This window comes from Aristolochia californica, unplaced genomic scaffold (assembly GCF_029961685.1).
Source record: "Aristolochia californica isolate CCGP_79_NKW_82.1479 unplaced genomic scaffold, dmAriCali1.0.hap1 SCAF_2, whole genome shotgun sequence".
Taxonomy (NCBI): Eukaryota; Viridiplantae; Streptophyta; class Magnoliopsida; order Piperales; family Aristolochiaceae; genus Aristolochia; species Aristolochia californica.
In genome coordinates, this window is record NW_027181881.1 from 3,653,349 (window position 1) to 3,675,927 (window position 22,579).

General features: G+C 39.0%; 4 protein-coding genes across 4 annotated transcripts; 2 read left to right on the forward strand and 2 right to left on the reverse strand.

The window, feature by feature from the left end:
* The first annotated feature begins 707 nt into the window (after positions 1-707).
* Positions 708-2,193, forward strand: LOC137957023 (uncharacterized). The gene is made up of 4 exons (XM_068804723.1): positions 708-989; positions 1,065-1,247; positions 1,626-1,861; positions 1,941-2,193. The coding sequence occupies exons 1-4, from the start codon at positions 708-710 to the stop codon at positions 2,191-2,193; spliced, it is 954 nt and encodes a 317-aa protein (XP_068660824.1).
* A 2,142-nt stretch (positions 2,194-4,335) lies between these two features.
* On the reverse strand, positions 4,336-8,072 carry LOC137955898 (oxaloacetate tautomerase FAHD1, mitochondrial-like). Its single transcript, XM_068803105.1, has 7 exons — positions 7,757-8,072; positions 7,148-7,313; positions 6,784-6,836; positions 6,553-6,615; positions 6,337-6,387; positions 6,090-6,207; positions 4,336-4,609 (listed from the first exon to the last, which is right to left on the reverse strand). The coding sequence occupies exons 1-7, from the start codon at positions 7,922-7,924 to the stop codon at positions 4,488-4,490; spliced, it is 741 nt and encodes a 246-aa protein (XP_068659206.1). The 5' UTR covers positions 7,925-8,072; the 3' UTR covers positions 4,336-4,487.
* A 407-nt stretch (positions 8,073-8,479) lies between these two features.
* Positions 8,480-11,767, reverse strand: LOC137955899 (large ribosomal subunit protein eL18x). The gene is made up of 5 exons (XM_068803106.1): positions 11,666-11,767; positions 11,480-11,569; positions 11,262-11,390; positions 10,999-11,181; positions 8,480-8,998 (listed from the first exon to the last, which is right to left on the reverse strand). The coding sequence occupies exons 1-5, from the start codon at positions 11,666-11,668 to the stop codon at positions 8,840-8,842; spliced, it is 564 nt and encodes a 187-aa protein (XP_068659207.1). The 5' UTR covers positions 11,669-11,767; the 3' UTR covers positions 8,480-8,839.
* An 8,679-nt stretch (positions 11,768-20,446) lies between these two features.
* On the forward strand, positions 20,447-22,579 carry LOC137955896 (pectinesterase/pectinesterase inhibitor PPE8B-like). The gene is made up of 3 exons (XM_068803103.1): positions 20,447-20,853; positions 20,946-21,494; positions 21,817-22,579. The coding sequence occupies exons 1-3, from the start codon at positions 20,544-20,546 to the stop codon at positions 22,512-22,514; spliced, it is 1,557 nt and encodes a 518-aa protein (XP_068659204.1). The 5' UTR covers positions 20,447-20,543; the 3' UTR covers positions 22,515-22,579.

A 22,579-nucleotide genomic window follows, 5' to 3' on the forward strand; every position in this document is an offset into this window, starting at 1 on the left:
ATAATTTATTTTAAATGAGTATTTAAGTGAAATCCCCTTGTCCTGAAATCGTTTATTGAGGAGCAGCATATTGTCTCCAGATCGTAAATCCGTGAATATTCAAACTGCGCACATTGATAACAAGTCCTAGCTTTGACCAAGTGAGGTGTACCGATTAAAAGGAGTAAATCCTTCAGTTTCAGATTGTTCCTGTTCTCATCGCAACTTTTTTCTTTCATGTTGATTGTGTTCCATGTTTGTTTCTTGTTTAGTTTGAACGATTTACTAGTGACGGAGAGATGTTTCATCATCCGTAAACCCTTCGTCAGTCAAAAGAAGAAGCCTAAATTCGTCATTTTCGGCCGTTCTCATTCCATCTTTCCTCTTCCATTGGTATCTGTCATTATCGTTTTCTATTATCTACCTTCATTTTCCAGCGAGTTTCTGTGCCGAATCTTTAGCACCGGAAGAGAAGCTTACGTCGGCTGGTTGCTAGAGTCCAAAGACGTAAGGCAATATGAAATAATACTTTATAGCATATATAAGGAAGAAAGGTATCGAGATCGCATCTTGCCTTCTGGGCAGTTCTATTTTTTCGGGAGAAGAAAGGCTGTCGTTTCCATCAGCTACAGAAAATCACCTAGCGGCGTCTTCTTTTGCTATTCGCGTTAAGGCCGGCCGGCCGGCTATTCTTTTGTGCAGTAGGTGAGGAGAGAGAGATTTGGGTGATGGACGGGATCGAGCATAGGACGTTGACTGTGAATGGCATAAACATGCACGTAGCGGAGAAGGGCCAAGGACCGGCCGTTCTTTTCGTTCACGGTTTTCCCGAGCTCTGGTACTCTTGGCGCCACCAGATCGTCGGACTCGCTGCCCACGGGTACCGGTGCATCGCCCCCGACATGCGAGGCTTCGGCGACACTGACACACCACCTTCTCACACCAGCTACACCATCTTCCACACCGTCGCCGATCTCGTTGCTCTCCTCGACGCTCTCGGCTTGGAACAGGTCTATCGATCTTTACTTTTTTCTATTCCCTTTTGGTGATTTGTTTACTTGTTTCTAACCTGTGCTCAAGAGCAGGTCTTTTTGGTCGGGCACGATTGGGGCGCCATTGTCGCTTGGGCTTTTTGCCTGTTTCGTCCGGACAGAGTGAAAGCGTTGGTCAATCTGAGTGTTGCTCACCGGCCACGGCACCCAACCTTGAAGCCCCTCCAAGCCTTTAAATCCGTTTATGGCGAGGATTTTTACATTTGCAGGTTTCAGGTGCTCGCAATTTACTTAATATCCTTTTTATACACAACCCGGATCATGGGAATATATGAATAATTCTTTATGTCGATTACGGGACATTGTCAATGATTCTGATCAACAATCTTCCTCTAATAAGGTTCTATTCTAATCTTTCTTTTGGGGTTTCAACTTGGAACTGGATTTTTTTATTCACTAGAGGTTTTACACGGATTTGTTGCTCATCTTTTACTCTTGAGACTAAAATATTATCAAGGGGTTCGGCTAACTAGCAGAATTGGTTTCTGTTAGCTGTCTCTGGTTGTTTCTTTCAGAGGATAGCAGTTTAGAAAAGCATAAGATGCTTAATTTTAGTACAAAATTGGTCCTAACGAAGAACTGATGCTATTTCAGAAACCTGGAGAAGCAGAAGCCGAATTTGCTCTCACTAGCCCTGCAACTATCATGAAGAGGTTTTTATCATCTCGACGAACTGGTGCTTTCATTTTACCAAAGGGGGCATATGCTTCTCTTACCGCGCCTACCACCTTGCCTTCATGGGTGTCTGAGGAGGATATTAACTACTACGCAAGCAAATTTGAAAAGACAGGTTTCACAGGAGGATTTAACTATTATCGAGCGCTAGACTTGTATGTGATCTACACCATTTTTATTCATCTGGAATTGTCTAATTCATCCTTGAGAATGACTTTATATGATTGATGGCAGGAATTGGGAACTGACTGCTGCATGGACGGGGACGCAGATTAAAGTACCAGCGAAGTTTATCATTGGAGACCTTGACATGACGTATCATATGAAAGGAGTCAAGGAATATATACATGGAGGAGGTTTTAAGAAAGATGTTCCCTTTCTGCAAGATGTGGTTGTAATGGAAGGTGTAGGCCATTTCATCAACCAAGAAAGATCCGAAGAAATCACTGAGCACATTTATGACTTCATTCAAAAGTTTCCATCATAGTGGTTCTTCTCCTGTTTCTTTAGTGATTGGAATATTGATTCAAGTGGTCTTTCTCAATAAGATCTCCACTCCCATGTAGCTTTAATCATTTCAATGTAGTAGATATCTGATGCCAATTGAAGTACTATTACTAATTGAAGTTGGATTTCTGGTCCTTTTGTCTTTGCTAAGCAAGAAAATATAACCTTGCTTTGGGTAGCATAGAAAGAAGATTTGGGACTATAATTAAGACCAGCACTATCAAGAAGGTATAAGTACATTCAAAAGGGTACTTCATTGACAGTCAAGAGACTTTACAATTAAGGTGGATGGCTATCCTATCGGAAACATTATTTTATGTTCAAAAGAGAATCAAAAGAAGCATTTTTAATGACTTTTCCATTGGAATAATTGGATCATCCCTTCTCAAATTTCTAGTTAATGAAGAGAAAGAAGAGTGTTGTTGAGAGTACTTCACCTCTGAAAATACTTAGACTTAACACTATTACAAGTAGCCTTCTCTGCAAAAGTTTTGACATGTCAGTGCAGAATTAAATGTGTCAAGTGGGATATATTAGATTTTTAAACCTTCCTTATGAAACTCACCACATGCAATCATGAACTGTAACAAATATGCATTTTATTGAGAGGCATATTAGGAATGTTTTCAAGCACCTAAAATGAGGACATTTCAATTGGACTATGCGGGTTCTCTTATTCACTACAATGAGCAAAAATGTAAACCATAAAAGAGGGTTTCACCACCAACTCTTGAGAAGTCAAATAGTTATGCTGGAACCAGGGCTTAAAGCTAAACAATATCCAATAGAGACACAAATACTACTAATAATGCTATATTTCTGCTTTTAAAGTAAAAAATGAACTAATTTCGGAAACAGATTAAAATCAGCTAACACGAATTCAGAAAACCATGTCTACAGTCCAGTAGAATCCAATCAGTCCAATTTAGAAGTTCCCTTTTCCTAAAGCTAAACACACAAATCAACTAAACTTTTAATAGTGTCAAAGGATAAGAAAAGCATCTCTTGCAATTCATAAATAAAAAGCACAAGCATCAAAACAAAATCACCCAAAAAACAATATCTTAATCAAAGTAAGCATGAATGCAGGTTAAAGCATTGAACATAGTTTTTATGATTTTCAACCAAAACCTAAAGTCAAGAGAATCTGTATTCGATGTTTGCAAATGGACTTTCCCCTGATTCTTTCTCTGGCCTTGCTGTAGTTGCTTCAAATGCATTGCAGAAAGAGTATACCCAACAGAAGTTCATAACCAGGACTACCTTGCTGCATTTCCATATCATTTTCCTCTGCCCCATCTGATTCCTACTCCAATAAAAATGTTCTAAACATTTTCCAGTCATACCAGGTATGAAACTATGAAATATGATGATTTATTAAATTGAATTCCCGAAGCAAACTATGTCCAGCTTATTTCTTCCGCTTGAGATCCAAATTCAAAACAGCATAAATTGCTTCAACAAAGTCAGAACAAGACATGCTTTATTGGTATAGTAGAATCAAAATAAAAACAACACCCAAAACAGAAACAATACAAATTAAATTTACAAGAACACACAGAATTCACAAGCCCAGATAATTTCAAGCAGATCAAGATAGTTAATAGCATTATCGGGTTATCCACCACTTTCTCAAAATGCAGGCAAAAAAAAAAAAAAAAGGATTTTATGGCCTACAGATCAGAGCATGTTATTTGGTATAAGGTCTACATAAAGGTTTTTTACCCAAATTTAACCTGGGTTCTTCAAACAGTGGATCAAACTACCTAACAGGAGTTAAGAGAAACTCAGCTCAAACTAAAAGGGACGAGTCCTACCCTCCAACCTGACCCTAAACCCTCTGTAAAATACCTGATCAACCGAGTCAAATTGCAGAGCCATGATATAAATAAACCTGTAGAGGGGCTCCCATGTGGGTGTATTACTCACAAGAGGGTCGATGCTCACTTTGTGACTTATCTTCATTCAGAGTGACCCACAAGCAGTTCATGTACCCTCACTTTGGCTAACTAAAGCATGTCATTTGGTAAAAAAAAAAAAGGTAATACTTGGAGATGGCATTTTTGGCTTATACTGCAGCCACATTTTTACAGAAAGATCTATAACATGCAAGAACGGTACATGTAGAGAATTAGAATAAGAGCATATGTTCAAATGGTTCCAGTTACCATACAAAAGAAAAGAAAAACAAAACAAATAAGTTACTTCGGTATAGTTACTTCAATAAATAAGTTTGGAAAATACAGCTCTGTGCTTAGGACAGAGCGGTGACATTTATTGAGGAATCTCTGATTTCTTTTGGCGCTTCTCAACATCGAAATGGACGTCTATCAAACCTGTAATGCCTGCAGTTATTTTCTGGCCTGCTTTGACCGCTCCTACTCCCTGTGGAGTACCTGTAGCAGAAAGTGTGTTACTTGGATGGATCATCCACCCCGGTTTTTTCAGGTCCCACACAAAGAAACTGAATAATTAACTTATTTAGATCAGCCACGAAAAGGCTACTGATTAACCAGACTGCCAATCATTCATTTGTAAGCTTTACATATCTAAAGTTACTGAGACATTTTCACAAGGTATTTTCTTCATTGCTATGAGCCAAATGCTCCACTGTGTGGGCTACTTTAGTAAGGGATACAAAGTACTACCTGTACTAGCATTTTTTACCCTCAAAACTTTGTTTGCTAGTTTCAGAAATATGACAGTCCCCATAGGAGATGGCAAAGAATGAAAACCGTCACTCAAATGCTTTATAGAACCCAAACTAAGTGCATCAACCCAGTGGAAAATTGAGACTCCCAAGCCAAACAAGAACCACTATCAGAGCCACAAAAAGTGAATGGCAACTAGATCAAGCTCTCTAATTCACCTACAAGATTTTCAATGGAGTTTGGCCAATCAATAAATCAAGAAGATTTATTCTGATAACTGCCCATTAAGTTAATGCGTCATGTTCTCTTCAGCTGTTGCATTAAAACTTTTAATAAGGAAGTGGATGGAACATCGATTGATACCAATAATAGGATGTAAATTTACTGAACTTAAGGCTTTTCCTATTGCTTAGAAGGGTTTAGAATATATAGCATTTGAATATGAAAGTCTAACAGCTCATCAGCTAGGTTTATCAAAGTCAATTTTGAAAACCAATCCCTTTTCTTTCCCCAACCATCAACCCGCTTTCCCACTTCACCAATGAGATTGCATTATTGAGGTCTTAGAAAACCATTTAACAACTAGATAGAACAAGACTAGAAGAGAATTAGTGGAAAATTGTCACACATGCAGATAAAAGATCAACAAACCTCAAACTCATACATTAGATATAATGAATGTTGAAGAACACAAACATACAGGATTGAGTCAGGGAATGCATCATGGTAGTATGAACTAGATGTCAATTATAGCAGGAGTAACTCTGCCATTCACAATCAATCTTAACTGTAATAACCACATCTTAACCAGACTCCTAGAGTTGACCCACAACTCGGCTAGCTTGACTCAATCTGGGAAGGGGCAGGTCGGGTTGGGAGGTTGGACTCAGGTGCCCTGACTTGACTTGGGCAACCTAAACAAGGTTTTCAGGTGTGCGAGTCCATTCCTATTTCCAGGTCAGCAAACCCTGTTTTTAAGTCTAACAAGATGTGAAAATAGGTTTCACGGAAAACAGCCAAGCTGAAAATTTTCCTTTGGATATGTTGAAAGTTTTGCTCTTCCGTAAAGGACAATTGTTTAACTGAGGTCTATTTTTAACAATTTAGAATTGCAATATGACCAGAAGTTTCTTGTTTCAGTAAGCTTTTTAACCCTTCTAATGAGTCAAGCCACAGATTGAGGAAAGCAAACTTATGCATAAATTTTCAAAAGAAAATAGCATACCAGTTAGGATAACGTCTCCTTCAAAAAGAGTCATGAAAGAACTTATGTGGCTCACAAGGAATGGTATCTTAAAGATCATATCCCTGGTTGAGCCCTTCTGTCTGATAACATCATCTACCTGTATAAAAGAAACAGATCATTCATACTACCTGACGGTAATCATGAAAGAACAATTGGTATCTTCCCTTTTCTATGACAATGCAGAAACAAGGTGAAGCAATTGCATGTATAAACTGTACACAATTACCTTTAACCACAAGTCCAGGTTATCAGGATCTGCCACCATAGGTTTCGGCAGCTGCAAGTACGGAAGAAAAAAAGCATGAAATACATTGCAACTAATAAATCTGGCAAAAACTGACAGTGCACACATCCTGCTTAGAATTATCATAATTTATTTGTTTCTAGGAAAAACTTTGTCAAATGTAGTCCAATTTAGAGGCATACATGTTTGGTTTCTTACATATTGACTAATGGGAGTGAATGTATCCTGCCCTTTAGCCACTGTCCAAGGAAGCCCTGCAGCCTAGTGAATAAGATAAAAAATGAAACATGCACATGAGAATTCAATAAGTAATGATGCAGCTAAAGGAATCTGATGCGGCATCTGGTCCAAATACTTTCGGCTTTAGTAAATGAAAGTTACCAATAGCCCCAATATCATCTCTTAATAGAACAAGGGATCTATGTTAACCTTAGCAGTAGATTGGATTTCCCTTGCTGTCATATCCAATGCAAGTGCATAACCTGCAGATACAGAGAAAAGAGGAAGAAAAAAGAAGAAGCCACTGACTCTTTATAATCATTTGGAGTGTATAGGCTACACATAATCCAGACAAGACCATACCATATACCTACTGAAAAAACAGAGAGATATCATCAAAACTCTCAAGCCTGGATATGTGGACGCTTCAACCGATTCGAGGACAAATTATTAATGTGCAAGTGCAAAATTTGGGTTTGTAATGAAATAGCGAAATATCTAGAAGTATCCGAAGACCTTAAAACGAGTCCAAGAAAAAAACTCTGAAATTTGAAAATGCAAGACATGATTGAACCTCCAACATAGTCCATGGCGTACGCCACATCAACGTCGCGAGCTTTTTTTCCAATCACGACAGCCAACTCCACCTCATGATCTAATGATTCCAATGGTGGAGGAATTTGAATAGTTCCTCCGTTTTGAAGATAAGAAGAAGTCGGCTTAATAAACAATACTGGCTCCTGAAAGGCAACACTGACAAAATTTTAGTAAAACGAGCACCCGCTCTGTAAGCATTAACCTGGACTACCATTGCAAGGGCAGCTAAAAAATGATTCTTCACAACTGGTGAAAGCAAAGGACCGTTACAAATCAGGGATGCGATTACGCTTTTTCCTGGGACTACCATTGCAGGGATAACTCAAATGACCCTCATAATTGGTGAAAACAAAAAACTATTACAAATCAGATACGCAACAACGCTTTAGATAAAAATCAATGATATATCTGCCACGTGGGCGACCAGCTGAAGCTGTTATCCATGTCTGGAAATCCAAGTGAATCGAGTAAAAAAGGCAGTCGTGTAGATACTATCGACTAGACCAATTAATCTTCACGGACAACTTGGAACAGCTGAATTCCTCCAAGAAGCTAATTTATTCACAAATTCGAGTCCTGGGATTACCTTAGGAACCGCGTTACCGAGTTCTTTGGCATGAGCAGCGTAGTTTCTACCAACAGCGATGATCTTAGTTCCCGTGCTGAGAAGCTTTTCAGAAGTAAAGGAAGAGGCTGTTGCCATGCGCAGGGCGCGTCGTCGAGGAAGAATTGCAGAGAAGCGAGAAGCGGCCATAATTTTTATTTTAATGCTAAAATAATTGTAACGGAGATGGGAGCCTTCGTCGTCGACAGTGCAGTGACTGAAAATCGGTCTGACTCGGTGAGAGCGTTCGGTCGAACCTTCAGAGAGAGCCAGGCACAGCTGGCACTGGTGACGTGCCTCACAGCTGCCAAGTGCTAACAATAAAAAATTTGGTCGACCAAAGTGAGTTGACTGGTATGTTCCAACATAAAAAATCTATCGTAAGGTAGTTGTTTGATCAAACAAATTTCTAAGTGTTTGAATAATTTTGAACAAAAAGAAGGAAGCAACTCAAAGATGAAGAAAGTATTCTAGGAAGTTTTGAACAAAAGTCTTCAAAAACTAAAGGATTTGATCGAAAAGGCTAGCTCTCTTTGTTAGGCTAATGGCCTCGGACACACAATGTTAAGTATACATTGTACAAGGCAAATAGTGGAGACTTGGGAACGTATTTGGAAGAATGGGGTTCCCAACTTTGTGCTGTGGTTCATGATAATTGATCTGTTACACTGTAGCAGCTCAAATATCTTAATCAATGTATCCATGTAGCAAACAAACAACTCTTAGCTCTGGACTTACATTACAGGAAATTGAATGACTAACCCCCCAAAAGAAACAAAGAACTGCGCTACACTTGTTCAATTCATAAAAGATTATGGCACTCACTAGATTATCAATCACTTAATGATTAATAAGATGATGCCGTGACAGGAGCAGTCTTTTGACTAGTTAACAGAATACACTATCTTCAATATGAAAATTCATTAATAACAATTTAAGCATCGTTCTTGTATGATCCACACAAAAAGAAACTCATATTGAATGTGCAAACATGAAAAAGCGAGCACAAATCGTGACATCTCCTAACACGATCAGTAACTCCACCTTTTTAGAGCAGACATCAGTTCAAACCCTGAAGCCCCTGCTGTTTCTTCTTCCTCGAGCCTTCTCAAATTTCCTCCCCTTGGATCTCACGTATGGCTTGGTATGGCTCCCGGGCACACCAGGAGCCTTACCAAAGTGCTTAACAGCTTCACGTGAATTCTTTGGACCTCTGAGCAGAACCTGACCACACCAAGAAGATTGGTAAATAACACTGGTATAGAATACACCTTTCTCTTCAAAAGTTAGAACAAAATTGCAATATCATTACGACATGTTGCAAAATCTTACAGCACAATAGAATTATAATCTAAACCACCAATTAGAGGGCACTGAATGAGGATACAAGAGGCAGCCAAACAAACAGGCACACGGTTAGACATTTATTTACGTAAACTGGCCTAACTCATCTATATTCCATTCACACGATTGATTGCATCATTAACAAGTCAAACATCTATTCAAGTGATCTCACCTGCATTACTCCCCCACTAACATGGACAGTTTGATAATCTGCACTTTTTCAAAAATAAAAAATAAAAAAAATGACAGTACCGAGCAAATGACCATTTAAAAAATTACCCACTGGCATGATTAGTACTGTTTCAAACAGAAAAGAGTAAAGAATATCCAATATTTGTCAGAAGAACAGTTTTATTCTCCTAGGGCCACTTGAAACTTAGACAGGAAAGCCAACTTAATAGGAGACCCTGATTCTCCACAAGATACCACTGACTTTTACTAAATCCTAGCAAGCTTACATAGACAAAAAAAATCAATTTAAGATAGGAACGTAAGGGGTAAGAAAATGAGACAAGCAGGAGAGCACAGAAAAAAAATATATAATCTAGAATATTAAACAAAAACAAAAGCACAAATTCTAGTCGAACAACTGCAGAAATGATACTCAAAAATTTGAGAGCATCTCAGACTGTGTTAATGGGGGGTAAATCAACTTGGATTCCAGTTACCTCAACAAATCCCAAACGATGCAGAACAAATAATGAAGGTACAAAACCTAAAGCAATCTCAAGATGCTCAAACGAATATATGTAACCAGATAAGTAACTATGTTTAGAATATAGAAACCATAAAAATAATGACTTCCCCATCTCATTTTATTCTGCGTTCAAACACTTCACCTATTGTTTCATTCAGTCTCCAAATATTCTAGAAAATACAGCTCAAGCTTGCTTAGATTAGGACAGTTGTGGATAGAGGGGAAAAATAGAATTTAGCCTTTTTGCAACTCAAGATAGATTTTTTAGTTAAAGAGCATGTGAATTAGAAAACCCACATATAAAAATTAGCTTGTAACATCAAATTTCCTAATTTCTTGAAATTCAACCACAACCATATTTTTTCACAACCAAACCACAAAGCAAGCTAAGGGCATTCATGCAAAATTTGTTCAACACGTCTATATTAGAATCACTGTGTCACATATATACCTACTGGATGACTTAGATTATAGGAAAATTACAGGCAGTAACTGAAGGCATGTGAGGGCAGTGGAGCTCCGAATTTAATATTGTATGGCAGCAACAGCATCCTCTACACTTCTCTACACTATAATTTTATTTTCCCCCTACAACTGTTAGATGCCACAGTACATACACGCAATGAGAATGGGTAACTGATAACTGTTAACCACCTTTACAAAGGGGGGAAGATCAAAGGTAACATTTTCAATCTCACATGTAAAAAATACCCTCACCTCACCTTGCTAGTCCCACGAACATTTGCCTTTTAAACCTCTCTCAAACACTTCCTCATCATTCATCAAGTACCCACACCCTCCAAACAAAAAAACAAACCCCAGAATACTCTATGTCAAATCAATATTGATACCAATGCAGCTCTAAGAAAGCCATGGTGTCAAAGTCTGAGATTAACCTAACCTATGTAGGTTAAAATCCTCTTTGAATCACACAATTGGATTCTTTAAAAGTAATCTAATTCAAAATCGTAAAAATTACAGACGGCTAGTAGTCCAATGAGCTGCTGAGTGCATAAATCATCTCCACATCCAGGAGAAGAAGAAAGCACGGTTCATGCAGCTGGCATATATGACACAAGCCTCACAGAAACACGAGAAATCAAACCATGTCAAAATCGTCAAATCACAAAGATATCGAAGGCGTCAAGCAAATGGCATTACTAAGGAGATATGAAAAACATACAGTGTTCTGCCCAAGAGGTGCCCTCAGAGCAAGCTGGTCAAAAGTCAAGCATTCACCACCTGCCTTGATAATCCTAGCTCTAGCACGCTCCGTGAACCTCAGAGCGGTAACTTTAATTGCCGGAACTTCATAAACCCTAGTATCGTCGGTCACTGTCCCAACAACTACCGCAATCTTGTCCTCCTAAATATGCAAGACTGCCACACATTTAACACCAGCGAATAAGGGTGACACAAAAAACAATTATATGGTGATTTTCAAACCTTGCCCTGCATAAAACGGATCAATCTGGAAAGTGACAATGCAGGTTTGTTCACTTTGCTCATGAAAAGCCGCTTCAGAATAACGGCGTTAAAATTGCTTTGGGTCCTCCGGACGAGAAACCTGAAGAGCTGAATAAAGTGACAGCCGTCCGATGTGAGCAGACATTAAGCCAGAGAAAAGAAAATGGACAACAAGAAGAAACCAATACGAAACAAACCTTAACGAGGAGTCTGAGATAAATATCATCGGACTTGGGAGCCGTCCGCTTGGTTTTCTTACTTTTCCCACCAGCGACCAAATCTATACCCTGTGAACAAAAAAAAGAAGGAGAGAAGTAGGAAGTCAATCGAATCTGTGAAGCAGATGAAGATTGATTTTGCAATTACATACGAGTGTATCCTACCATGGCTGTTCGCGGGGCTGCTTCCCTCCTCGACTCCGCTGCTGCTGCTACTGCTCCTGCTTCCAACACTACCGAGACAGAAGAAAGATATAAGCTAGGGTTTCAGTCCTCTCTTTTCTCCGTAGGGGTAGATCTCGAACCACTTATTTCGGTGTTCTTACCTTCTTGTGTGGTGTGACTCTGTGGGCCAACGTCTATGTTCTTCGGCTAGCGTGGTCAGTCGAACATTAGAAATCGCAACACAATACGAAAAGAGTTTCCTTGATGAATTAATCTATAGAAAGATTTTGATTCAAACTTCAATTGATATTTTCATTGTGCAATAAGATTGAAGAACTAAAGAAAAAGTACTTCAAGCCTTGTCCATCCACAAGATGAACTAAGTCATGAACTTGAAGGGGGGAATATGAAGGCATAAAACTTTAATTATCAAAGCTAGAGCCCGATCAATGGACTAGATTGTCAACATGTATCAATGATCAAGATCGAAAGAATCTGATCCCTAACTGATTGATGGTCAAAGCATGTAGGCTTCGTCAAAATCAGAGTTTTAGTTATAATTTGGATCAATTATCAACATCGTAGCTTAACCAACAATTAAGATGAAGTAGATTGTAACCGGCAGCCACCAAAATAAAATTAGATGTGAAGAAGGCCACCTAAGCGCTACATAAGAAAAGAGAGTGACACGTGGTGTTAAAACTCTATTTGTGAGAAAGAAGAAACTTTATTTTGCTCCAAACACATCAAACCTCAAGTTAGCATGAAACTCTATCATATTTCTATAATAAAGGTAGCAACAAGAAATCATTTTTGCGCCTACTTTGTCACTACCTTAGATCGACCACACGTAATATGAGATTAAACATTCTCGTCAACCATCAAGAGTAGGCTAGGTACAAAAATAAGTTTAGTCAACCAATGGACTTTCGGTGCATCCGTTAGATTAAGCAAGTATTTATTTGATTTTTTATTAATATTTTAGTAAATTTTACAAAAAACATAAAAGCTTGTATTTAAAACTAAATGACTATATTTTAGAATATTAGGTATTGACTTTATAAGTCGATTTTGAACCTCAAATCAAATGAGAGAGCAAACCATTGTGTTAAAAAAAACCGACCAAGGTTTTTGGATGTTAATTGGGGTGATTAAGATCCCATGCTCTCAGAGCTCTTACTTTGAGATCAATGATTATACGTAATGTTTTTTGCTACAAAACCACTGCTACATTACTTTGAATTATGTAAAGTATATAGAATATGTACCACATTTTGAATTGTGCCCAAATTCATTACTTTTGATCTATTGTCATTCTAGAGTTAAACATCTACTTAACCACTAAAGAACCCTTTACAGGCACTAAACTTTCAAGTCCAGTTGGTTGTTGAAAAATCTTTTTATGAATTGTGGCTAGAGTGTGTAGCTTGTTGATGCACAACTCCAAGTGTGTGTCTTAGCTAGTAAACCTAGTCTATGTGTAACCCATGCACGGGTATACTTTGTAATTGGTTGTTGTAGTCAATTGACTTGCACAAATTCTTATGCCAACAACATTATAATATGACCATTGAGATTCTTGATGTAGCTGTTCTTTGACCATTTTACATAGATAACTTAATTCCAAGGTGCAAACACCTTCAAAGTGGATGAAGTAATATGAGTTTGGGGGTTGAGCCACAATGATTCTTTGTATATTATATTATTTTTTTATTATATTTGTATTTTCCCTTAGTTTAAAATTCAAGATTGAAAATTTAAATTCCCTAAGAATGCGAACACACTTCACCCAATTATAGGAAAATTAAAATTTGGCAAAAAAATTAACAAACCTATTCACCCACTCTCCCCCTTCTCTATATTTGTTTCCCACGAGACCTGACATGTGAGACCCACATTAACTATGGAGGCACGAGGGGATAAGAGAGCTGGATATTCTGAAAAATAATATGATGATGGATGAGATGGATGTTAGATTCTAAAATTGCATGTTTAGATAACTTAGGGTTTGTAAGGAGGTGGAAGAAGAAGAGAAAAGAGAAGGAGAGAAGGAACAAAATAAATCAAGTAAGAGAGAATAGAGAGAAACTAGGGTTGAGAGCACATTATCTCTACTCTCTCCCTCACCACTTAGTTTATAGATTTGAGGGCATACAACCTAATACATGAGTAAATAAAATGGCTTAAAAGTGTTATATAATTACATATCCATGTTACTCAATCTCTAAATTAAATTAAATGTCACTTTCTTCTTTAACACTCCCCCTCAAGCTGGTGAGAAAATATCATTCTCAATTTGGAACATGTTTATGAGAGAGATTTTGCAGCTTTGGCCTTTTTAAATATATTTGTTAATTGATTATTGGATAGAATGTAATGCATAGATACACCCCAGTTTGTACCTTTTCACGAACAAAATGACAATCTATCTCCATATGTTTTTCTCTTTCATAAAACACTGGGTTGGTTGCAATATAGATGGCTACCCGATTATCACAACAAAGTTGCATCAGTTTATTTACTTGAAATCTCAGCTAAGTCATAAAAGATTTGACCCATAATAATTCACTCATTGCTTGTGTCATTAATCTATACTCTGCTTCTGTACTTGATGTTGCCACCACATTTTGTTTGTTTTTTCTTTATGTAACTAGATTGCCTCCAATTGTAGTACAATAATCGGATGTGGATTTTCCATCATATGGTGAACTTGCCCAGTATGCATCAGCGTAACCCTTCATGTCTGTATGTCTGTCGCTCTTGAATAATAATGTTTGACCAAGATTTTTCTTTAAGTAATGGAGAATCATCCTCTCCAATATTTCCCAATGAGATTGTTGAGGTCGATGCATAAACTGACTAATGAACCTAACTAAATAAGATATACGGAGTCTTGTAGCCAAGAGCTAGAACAATTTTCCAACTAACCGTTGGAACTTTCCAATATCAACATCACTACCACCTTCAGCACAGAGTTTAACATTTGGCTCCATAGGTGTAAGACCAACTTACACCCGAGCATTCCACTTTCTTGTAACAAATCAAGTACATACTTCTTTTGTGACGTAATCATATCGTATTTTGATTGTAAAACTTCTATGCCTATGAGAAGCCCCAACACTTTGGTTTGAAATTTTCTTTTCAATTCTTCTTTGACTTGTTGAAGTCATTATGTTCACTACCAGTGATAACAATCTCACTAACATATACTGCCATGAGAATTTTCCCTCGAGTGTATTTTTGAGAAATACTAAGTAATCACTCTCACATCTCTTAAACCCGAGTTGAGTGACAACCATAGTAAATTTATCAAATCAAGCCCATAGAAATTGTTTAAGCTCATAAATGGCCTTATTTAACCTACATACCTTCTCTCCCTCAACCACATACCTTAAGTAATTGAACCATATAAACCTATTTTGATAGGTCACCATTTAATAAAGCATTCTTAACATCCAATTGGTATAGTTTTCATTTAAAGGTAGTCACAAGAGAAATAAATCTTAAAAAAAAAATCGTTTTGGCCACCGGTAAGATGACCCCCTTTCTCATTGCCTCCACCAATCACCTACTTCACCTTGATGTCTTGAAATACACAATGAAATGGAAAAAAAAAGTTAATAAAGTAATTGAATCTTTTGGTTAATTGACTGAAAAAATAACACGAAGAGGAAATTGTGCCATAAATAAAACATCAATGAGTGAGAGAGAAGAAGATAAAGTAGATGTACCGGTTGCTTGAATTTTTGTTTGAGAACATGGTGACAAATTTAACACTGCGTATGTAACCTGTATGATGTTCATAAGCACCTAAATCAATTATCCAACATGAAGAGTTACCAATAGAATCTGAGATTAAAGAGAACGCACCTGAGGTGGCAACACTAGATGTAGTTGCATTTTGAGGGGCAGCCAATAAACTCTTGCATTTATGAAATAGGGTATAGTCTTCCTTTGACAAGGTTTTTTCTTTCACGGGTTCATTAATCACTTCATTATTTGATGGTGTGGTAGAGGTGGATACTTGATTAGCTTTAAAATAATTTGGTTTGTAATGTAAATTTCAGCACTTGTCAACTAGATGATTATTGAGTTCACAAAATGTGCACTTTCTATTTTGAATTGGAGTGGTAGAGGAATTAAAATTGGAATCACTTTCACTACTTCCTATACCTCAAGTATAAGTTTTACCAACCCTTCCTCTGCCTCTTCCTTGCTTGTCACTACCCCGTCCATGGGTGTACATGCCAAAACTTTCAACTTGTTCATGTTGTGAAGGAGATGCTTTGACTATACATACATCATTAAATGAGGGTCTGACAAAGGAGCTCAATACTTGAGTCATTGAAACATCTAAATAAGGTTGTAGATTTGAAACACATTGCTAATATGAAGTCTTTTCTTTGCTTAGCTTGGGTGGCAATATTTATTAAATAAGGTTGAGCCATAATCCATTCTTGAAGTAAAACCTCAGAGCCTTGCAAAGTATTCATGGAGATTGCCCTCATGCTTTGTTTTAGACAACTCCTAAAATATGTTATAAATTTTTTGTAGACCATCAGGGGTGGAATATAATTGTGAGTATATATCCCAAATATCCTTGGCTATGTTGAGGTGAATGAAATTGTTTGCAACCATCTTTTACATAATATTGATACACCAACTTATTATCAATGTGTCCTTTTTTAGCCTCTTGAGACAAAAGGCTTCATTTTCATGCATAGGTGGTTGATTTAGATGGCCAACAAGGTCCTTTTAACATATTGTGACCATGACACATAGTTACTTAAGCCCTTGAGAGGGATCGTAGTGATTTTCAAGAGTATATGTTTACCAAATTCAGCATATGATAAAGAGGATGAATTACTTGAAAATTAAGCCATGCTTGAACAAATTTCAATGCTGAAAGTCTCATTCACACACTGTTTTGGAACCTCAAGGAAGTACTTAACAAACTTAATATAAAAAAAAAAATACACAATCAATGGTTGAGATTGGGAAGACCAACTACAAAATTTTGCTTCTAAAGAGAGGAATCATCCAAAACACCGAAGACTCAAAAACATTTCAGCAAAACTTCAGTAAATGAAAGAAGAGATATTGCTAGAATATGGAGTAACTTCATATGTCAAATACTCTTAGGCTAGAGTTTCAAGTTTTGATTCAAAACACAAGAAAAGAATATGCATGTCATGCATGGAGCCTATGAAAGCAACACATAAACTGAAATATGAACTATAAACTCCAACACTTAAAAACACAATTTGATGCTGAAAAAACTAGAGTATTAGGCCACGATTTCACACAATACTTGAGATTAAATTGGTAATCAAACATGAACTATGATTCCTTTACATAAACCCTTCAAACCCTAACTTAGGGTTTCATGAATTTAAAGAGAGTTGAGATTTGAAATTTTAATGATTTTTTTGAAATTGAAAAACTCGATTTTTGGCACAAGTTTCATAACAAACAAAACAACAAAAACACACAGCAACAAGCAACTTACTCATTACACAAAACTTAGTAACTTGCACAATTTGGACATGAATTCAGATTATTCAAGACATTTTATTAAAGGATGAAACACATTTTTTCTTAAAAAAAAACATATTCAAATAATGATTCTAGGGTTGCATGTTTAGGGAACTTAGGGTTTGTAAGGAGCAGGTATAAGAAGAAGAGAAGAGAGAGAGAAAAGGAAGAAGAAAGAATAGAGAGAAACTAGGGTTGAGAGCATATTATCTATGACACTTAATTTATTGATTTGAGGGCATAACCCTAATACATGAGTGAAGGCTACTCATTCTCTAAATTACATAAGATGCCACTTTCTTTTTTAATAGAAAGAAGTAAAAAAATATTCAGACTAAGGTTAGGGATGTATATAATCTAAGAACCCTCCCACAAAGTAGTGGGAAGGTGAATGAGGACTCTCCTCTTCCCATCTCCATGACGTTGAGAGACAAAATCCCATCCCCTTCTATGGGTTTCCTCTTCCATTAAAAAAGTTTTTTGTAGGAGTTTGCTGAAAAAATGCGATAACCTGTTGAAGTAGACGAGTAAGGTCTATCTCGTGCCTTGTCTTAACTGAGTTAAACAACCATCTCCATTTAGGGGTGGACATCAGGTTCACGGGAATCCGGACCCAACTCGTTCATCTTATTACTTTCCACGTCTTATGAAAGAATTTTTGTACTTAGAAAAGAAGAACTGGGCTTCAGTAAATGCTCGCCAACCTCCCACGATGATATAAATGGCTTGTCAGATGATATACATTACTCACCTTTGAACCAAGAGTCTTTGCCGAGCTGAAATGATTAACGCGCTAACTCACCTTTTAACCATGGATCTGAACTCGTGCTTCAGAGCACTAACCTCGGTGGTGACTTTCCAAGTCGAGATGCACGAATTTGCAGTCCTGAATGGTCCATTTAACCATTACTACTGCTTTTCGTGTTCGCACAACCCATTAATGATACGTAACGAAACTGGAAAGAAGAGTTAGTGCACTGTGTAAATGAAAGTGAATTCACTTTCACTGAAAAAAATACTTGCACTTGTCGTTTCACTCTTCTGGCTCTCAATTTTTTTTCATCATCCATCAAATTCTTCAGTAGTAAGTACCAGGCCTCAGCTCTGTTAGTCGCATCCTTTGACAAGAAAAGGAAGGAATTTTGTCTACGGTTCCGCCTCCATTCAACAGCTGCCTGGATTCGAAAGACTTCTTCTCTAGGAATGTAGAGATGGTGCTTATCACTGTTTTTCCTGCAATTCACTCTTTGAGTCATGTTGGATCCTTAACAGTTTTAATGCCATTTACGCCTTCAATTGTTAACAACTAATTGGAATTTCAGAATGTTAAACCTGCAAACGTTGTCTTCAGATTTTCCTAAAACAAATTCCTCTGGTGAAAGAGGTTTAACTCAGTAAAACTTGAGCCCTTCGTGCAAAAGCACGGGCTCTTGCTATTCTTTATTCTCATCCAGATGTAAAGTTCTGCTTATGCTTTCCTTGATTTTCTCAGTTAGATTAAAGTAGAAAAACGTTCTCAATTGATTTATAGACGCCCCTGTGATTATTCCTCCATTGGATTAAACTGGAAAAAGTTCTGAATAGATTTACATTTGTCCCCATGATTATTTCATTATGATTTAGTAGACGGTGAGGAGACGGATAAAGTATGTTGGGCATCAAACGCCATAATTTAGGTAAATATCCACGTACGAGAATTTGCTCTAATATCATGTTATATTAGTTTCAAAGCCCTATCCCAAAATGACTAGCTACTTCAAAACTTCTTATGCCAATTAACTGATAAACACAAGATCTTTGTATTTAATAATATATTACTATATTAAATTGAGTCCAAACATGTTAAATTGGTCATATCCCAAAATGACTAACTGCATAAGAAACGTCTTCTGCCGATTAATAAACACAATATTTTTATACGCATTAATATATGTGGTACTATTCTTTAAAGTTTCATTCACAAGGTTTTGGATATTTTCTTTTCTGTGTACTTATTTTTTCATTTGTTCGACAGAACGACTCATCACACATCCTCTGCGACAGGCAGCCTATAAATCCACGATAAAGATCCACAATAAAGAAGAGGAATTAGGAACGAAAGTGGTCCAAAATGTTAATTAATGACCCGATGGAAGGTAGACGAGAAGAGCCGATCAATGGAAAACTTTAATCTAGCGCGTAGAGGGATAATGCCGAAGCATATAGCTACCAAAGAGACTCTGAAATAAATGGGGAGGATATGCAGCATGTGTGCATCGCCATCTTTGACCCAGTGACAAGGGAAAGCAGCCATATCTGGAAAGAGAATTGAATCGTGAGTTGGGGATACGCGTCTTGACGTTTCTTTGTTTTCTCTACTTCCAGGAGTGTTTCTCTTTCCATTTTTGATACCGCGTCAGAGTTAAAAAACAGATTATAATCAGTGTCGGTGAAGTGCTTTTACTTACAGAGGCTCTTGCCCAGGAATTCGATCAGTTATACCGGAAGAAACCTGGGAAAGTGTCCGCAGACACTGCACTATCTGGTCTTGGACTTGGTTACTACCCTGGTTCGGTTATCGTAAGCGGCGGGGCGGTGGAAGAGATCGACGACGGTCACTGGTTCTGTCATAAATGGGTCTAAGTATGGAGGGGACACGTAACATGAAGCCTGCAAGTGCATTAAATTGTGAATCGCTAAGGATGGTGGCCCATCCGCCTCTTAATGCACATCGCTATCACTCCATTAGACGTGAAAATGGAGTTTATAAAAGGCTCAGGTGGACTAAAGATTGAATGGTCACCGCCATCTGACATAGCGATAGGTTAAGGAAGGAAAAGTGGGAAGGAACAGGGAAAATTAAGGAAAAGATTAAAGTTAATTAAGACGAGACAGGGGAGGGGAACCTGGATCCACACGGGAAAAAGAACCATGTCGGAGAATCCCTCTTTGCCGAAAGCGGCCAAGACAACTTCGAGTGGTAGCGTCAGGCCACGCTGAATCGAATGTACGCCACTCTCCGTCTTCCTCTTGTTCTCAAACAAGGCAGATACTGAGCAGCAGTTTTAAGGCACTCGTGAACAATTACTGCCGATATGAATCCCGCGATAGCTTTTAGTTCTGTTTTTTTCACTTCCTTATCTTCAGAAAAATATAAATTTAAAACTTAACAGATGGTAATTTTAATGAACGATCCGTCAATTTAAAGGCGCAGCGAGCCGGCGTCGGCACTCGAAACAAAGCTTCCTCTCTCCCTCGGCCGTGCGCGTCCGCTTCTGTTTCTCTCTCAGTCGCTGCGAGGCCTTGAGACCTTCCCTCCCGCACGCAAAACCCTCTCTCTTTCCAGTACACAGTCACTTCCCCAATGGAACGGCGTTGTTTCTTTGCCGTTCTGACCATCTTTTTCTGGCTCTCAGTTCCTGTCCTCTCATCCAGTATTCCTGAGGTCCAATTGCAATGCCTCTCTGTCCCATCCGCCATTTTCTCCTCCAATGTCAAATCAATTATCTCTGAAATCGAAAGCGTCCTGTCCCTCATCTCTAAGATTACTGGGCCGCTCGGTGGGGGTCGCCTCTCTAGTGCCGTCAACGATTGCGCTGAGCTCCTGGACTTCTCCGCCGATGAGCTTACCTGGACTCTCGCCGTCACCCAAAGTCCTAACAAAAAAATTAACGGTAATATATGCTCATTAATACATTTTGTTAAGAGTCTCTTTACTGAGTCATTTGAAGTTGGAAATACTTATACGGGTGGTTCCTTCTTTCAGGTACGGGCACTGGAAAGGAGAGATCAGACCTTAAAGCCTGGCTGAGCGCCGCGCTCGGGAATCAAGAAACCTGCCTCGACGGCTTCGATGGTACGGACGGAATCGTGAAGCAACTCGTCGCCGGGAGCCTCGCCGCTGTTACCTCCTCGGTTGCACAGGTTCTTAAAATGGTACGGGACGTCCCGGGTGCTAATGTATTTCCCGGAGGAGGCCGAAAGTTGCTTCAAAAAGAGGGATTCCCCGACTGGATGTCAGCCGGAGAAAGAAAGCTGCTGCAAGCCCCCATTGGAGGAGTGAAAGCAGACGTGACGGTGGCGCAGGACGGGACGGGGAACTTCACAACGGTGATGGAGGCCGTCAAAGCCGCGCCGGACAACAGCAGCCGCCGGTTTGTTATTTACATTAAAAAGGGTGTTTATAAAGAGAACGTTGAGATTAAGAAGAAGAAATGGAACTTGATGATGATTGGAGATGGCATGGGAGTGACTGTTATCACCGGTAACCGGAATTTCATCGACGGCTGGACGACTTTCCGGTCGGCCACTTTCGGTACGAACCAAATACTTTTTTATCTTTTATGGCTTTGAAAGACGATTCAGGCTCTAGTGACTAGGACGGGAAGCCCTGCATGGGATATTTGGGATATAATGATTTGGGGCGTGGCCGTGATGGGTACACTTTTGCCAGTTTCACGAGCTGCCGCTGGGCAGTCTCGCGACGTTCTTTTAGTTAATGACCATTAGTTATCAAGTACATTTCTCAACAATTAATTACTCTTAAAAAATAGGATGAATGTCCATGAGATTGATTGTTTCAGCGATTTGGCTGCTGATCTCCAAGTGTACACACTGACTGAATTTTGCTTATGAAGCTGTCTCTGGGAGAGGATTCATAGCCAGAGACATGACATTCGAGAACACCGCCGGGCCGGAGAAGCACCAAGCTGTGGCCCTCCGTTCAGACTCGGACCTTTCCGTCATCTACCGATGCGGGATCCATGGCTACCAAGACACACTCTACGCTCATTCCCTCCGCCAATTCTACCGAGAATGTCGCATCTCGGGTACGGTGGACTTCATCTTCGGTAACGGCGCAGTTGTCTTCCAGAATTGTCAGATCCTGGCACGGAAACCTCTCCCCGATCAGAAGAACTCCGTAACAGCTCAGGGTCGCAAAGATCCAGAGCAATACACCGGCTTCGCCATCCAATTCTGCAACATTTCGGCCGATTCGGACCTCCTCATGTCGCAGAACGCCACCCCGACGTATCTTGGCAGGCCATGGAAGCTCTACTCCCGGGCCGTATTCATGCAGTCTTACATAAGCAGTGCGATAAGGCCGGAGGGATGGCTGGAGTGGCAGGGGGATTTCGCTTTGGACTCGCTGTACTACGCCGAGTTTATGAACTATGGGCCGGGGGCCGGTTTGGGCGGCCGAGTCAAGTGGCCCGGTTATCACGTCCTCAACGACACAACTCAGGCGAGAAACTTCACCGTTGAGATGTTCATCGACGGTAACCTGTGGTTGCCGTCGACGGGTGTAAAGTACACGGCGGGACTGGCTGTATAGGAGGAAAAGAAACGTTTCGGCAACTTGTTTAATCAATAAACGATGGCTAGAAAACTACCACGTAA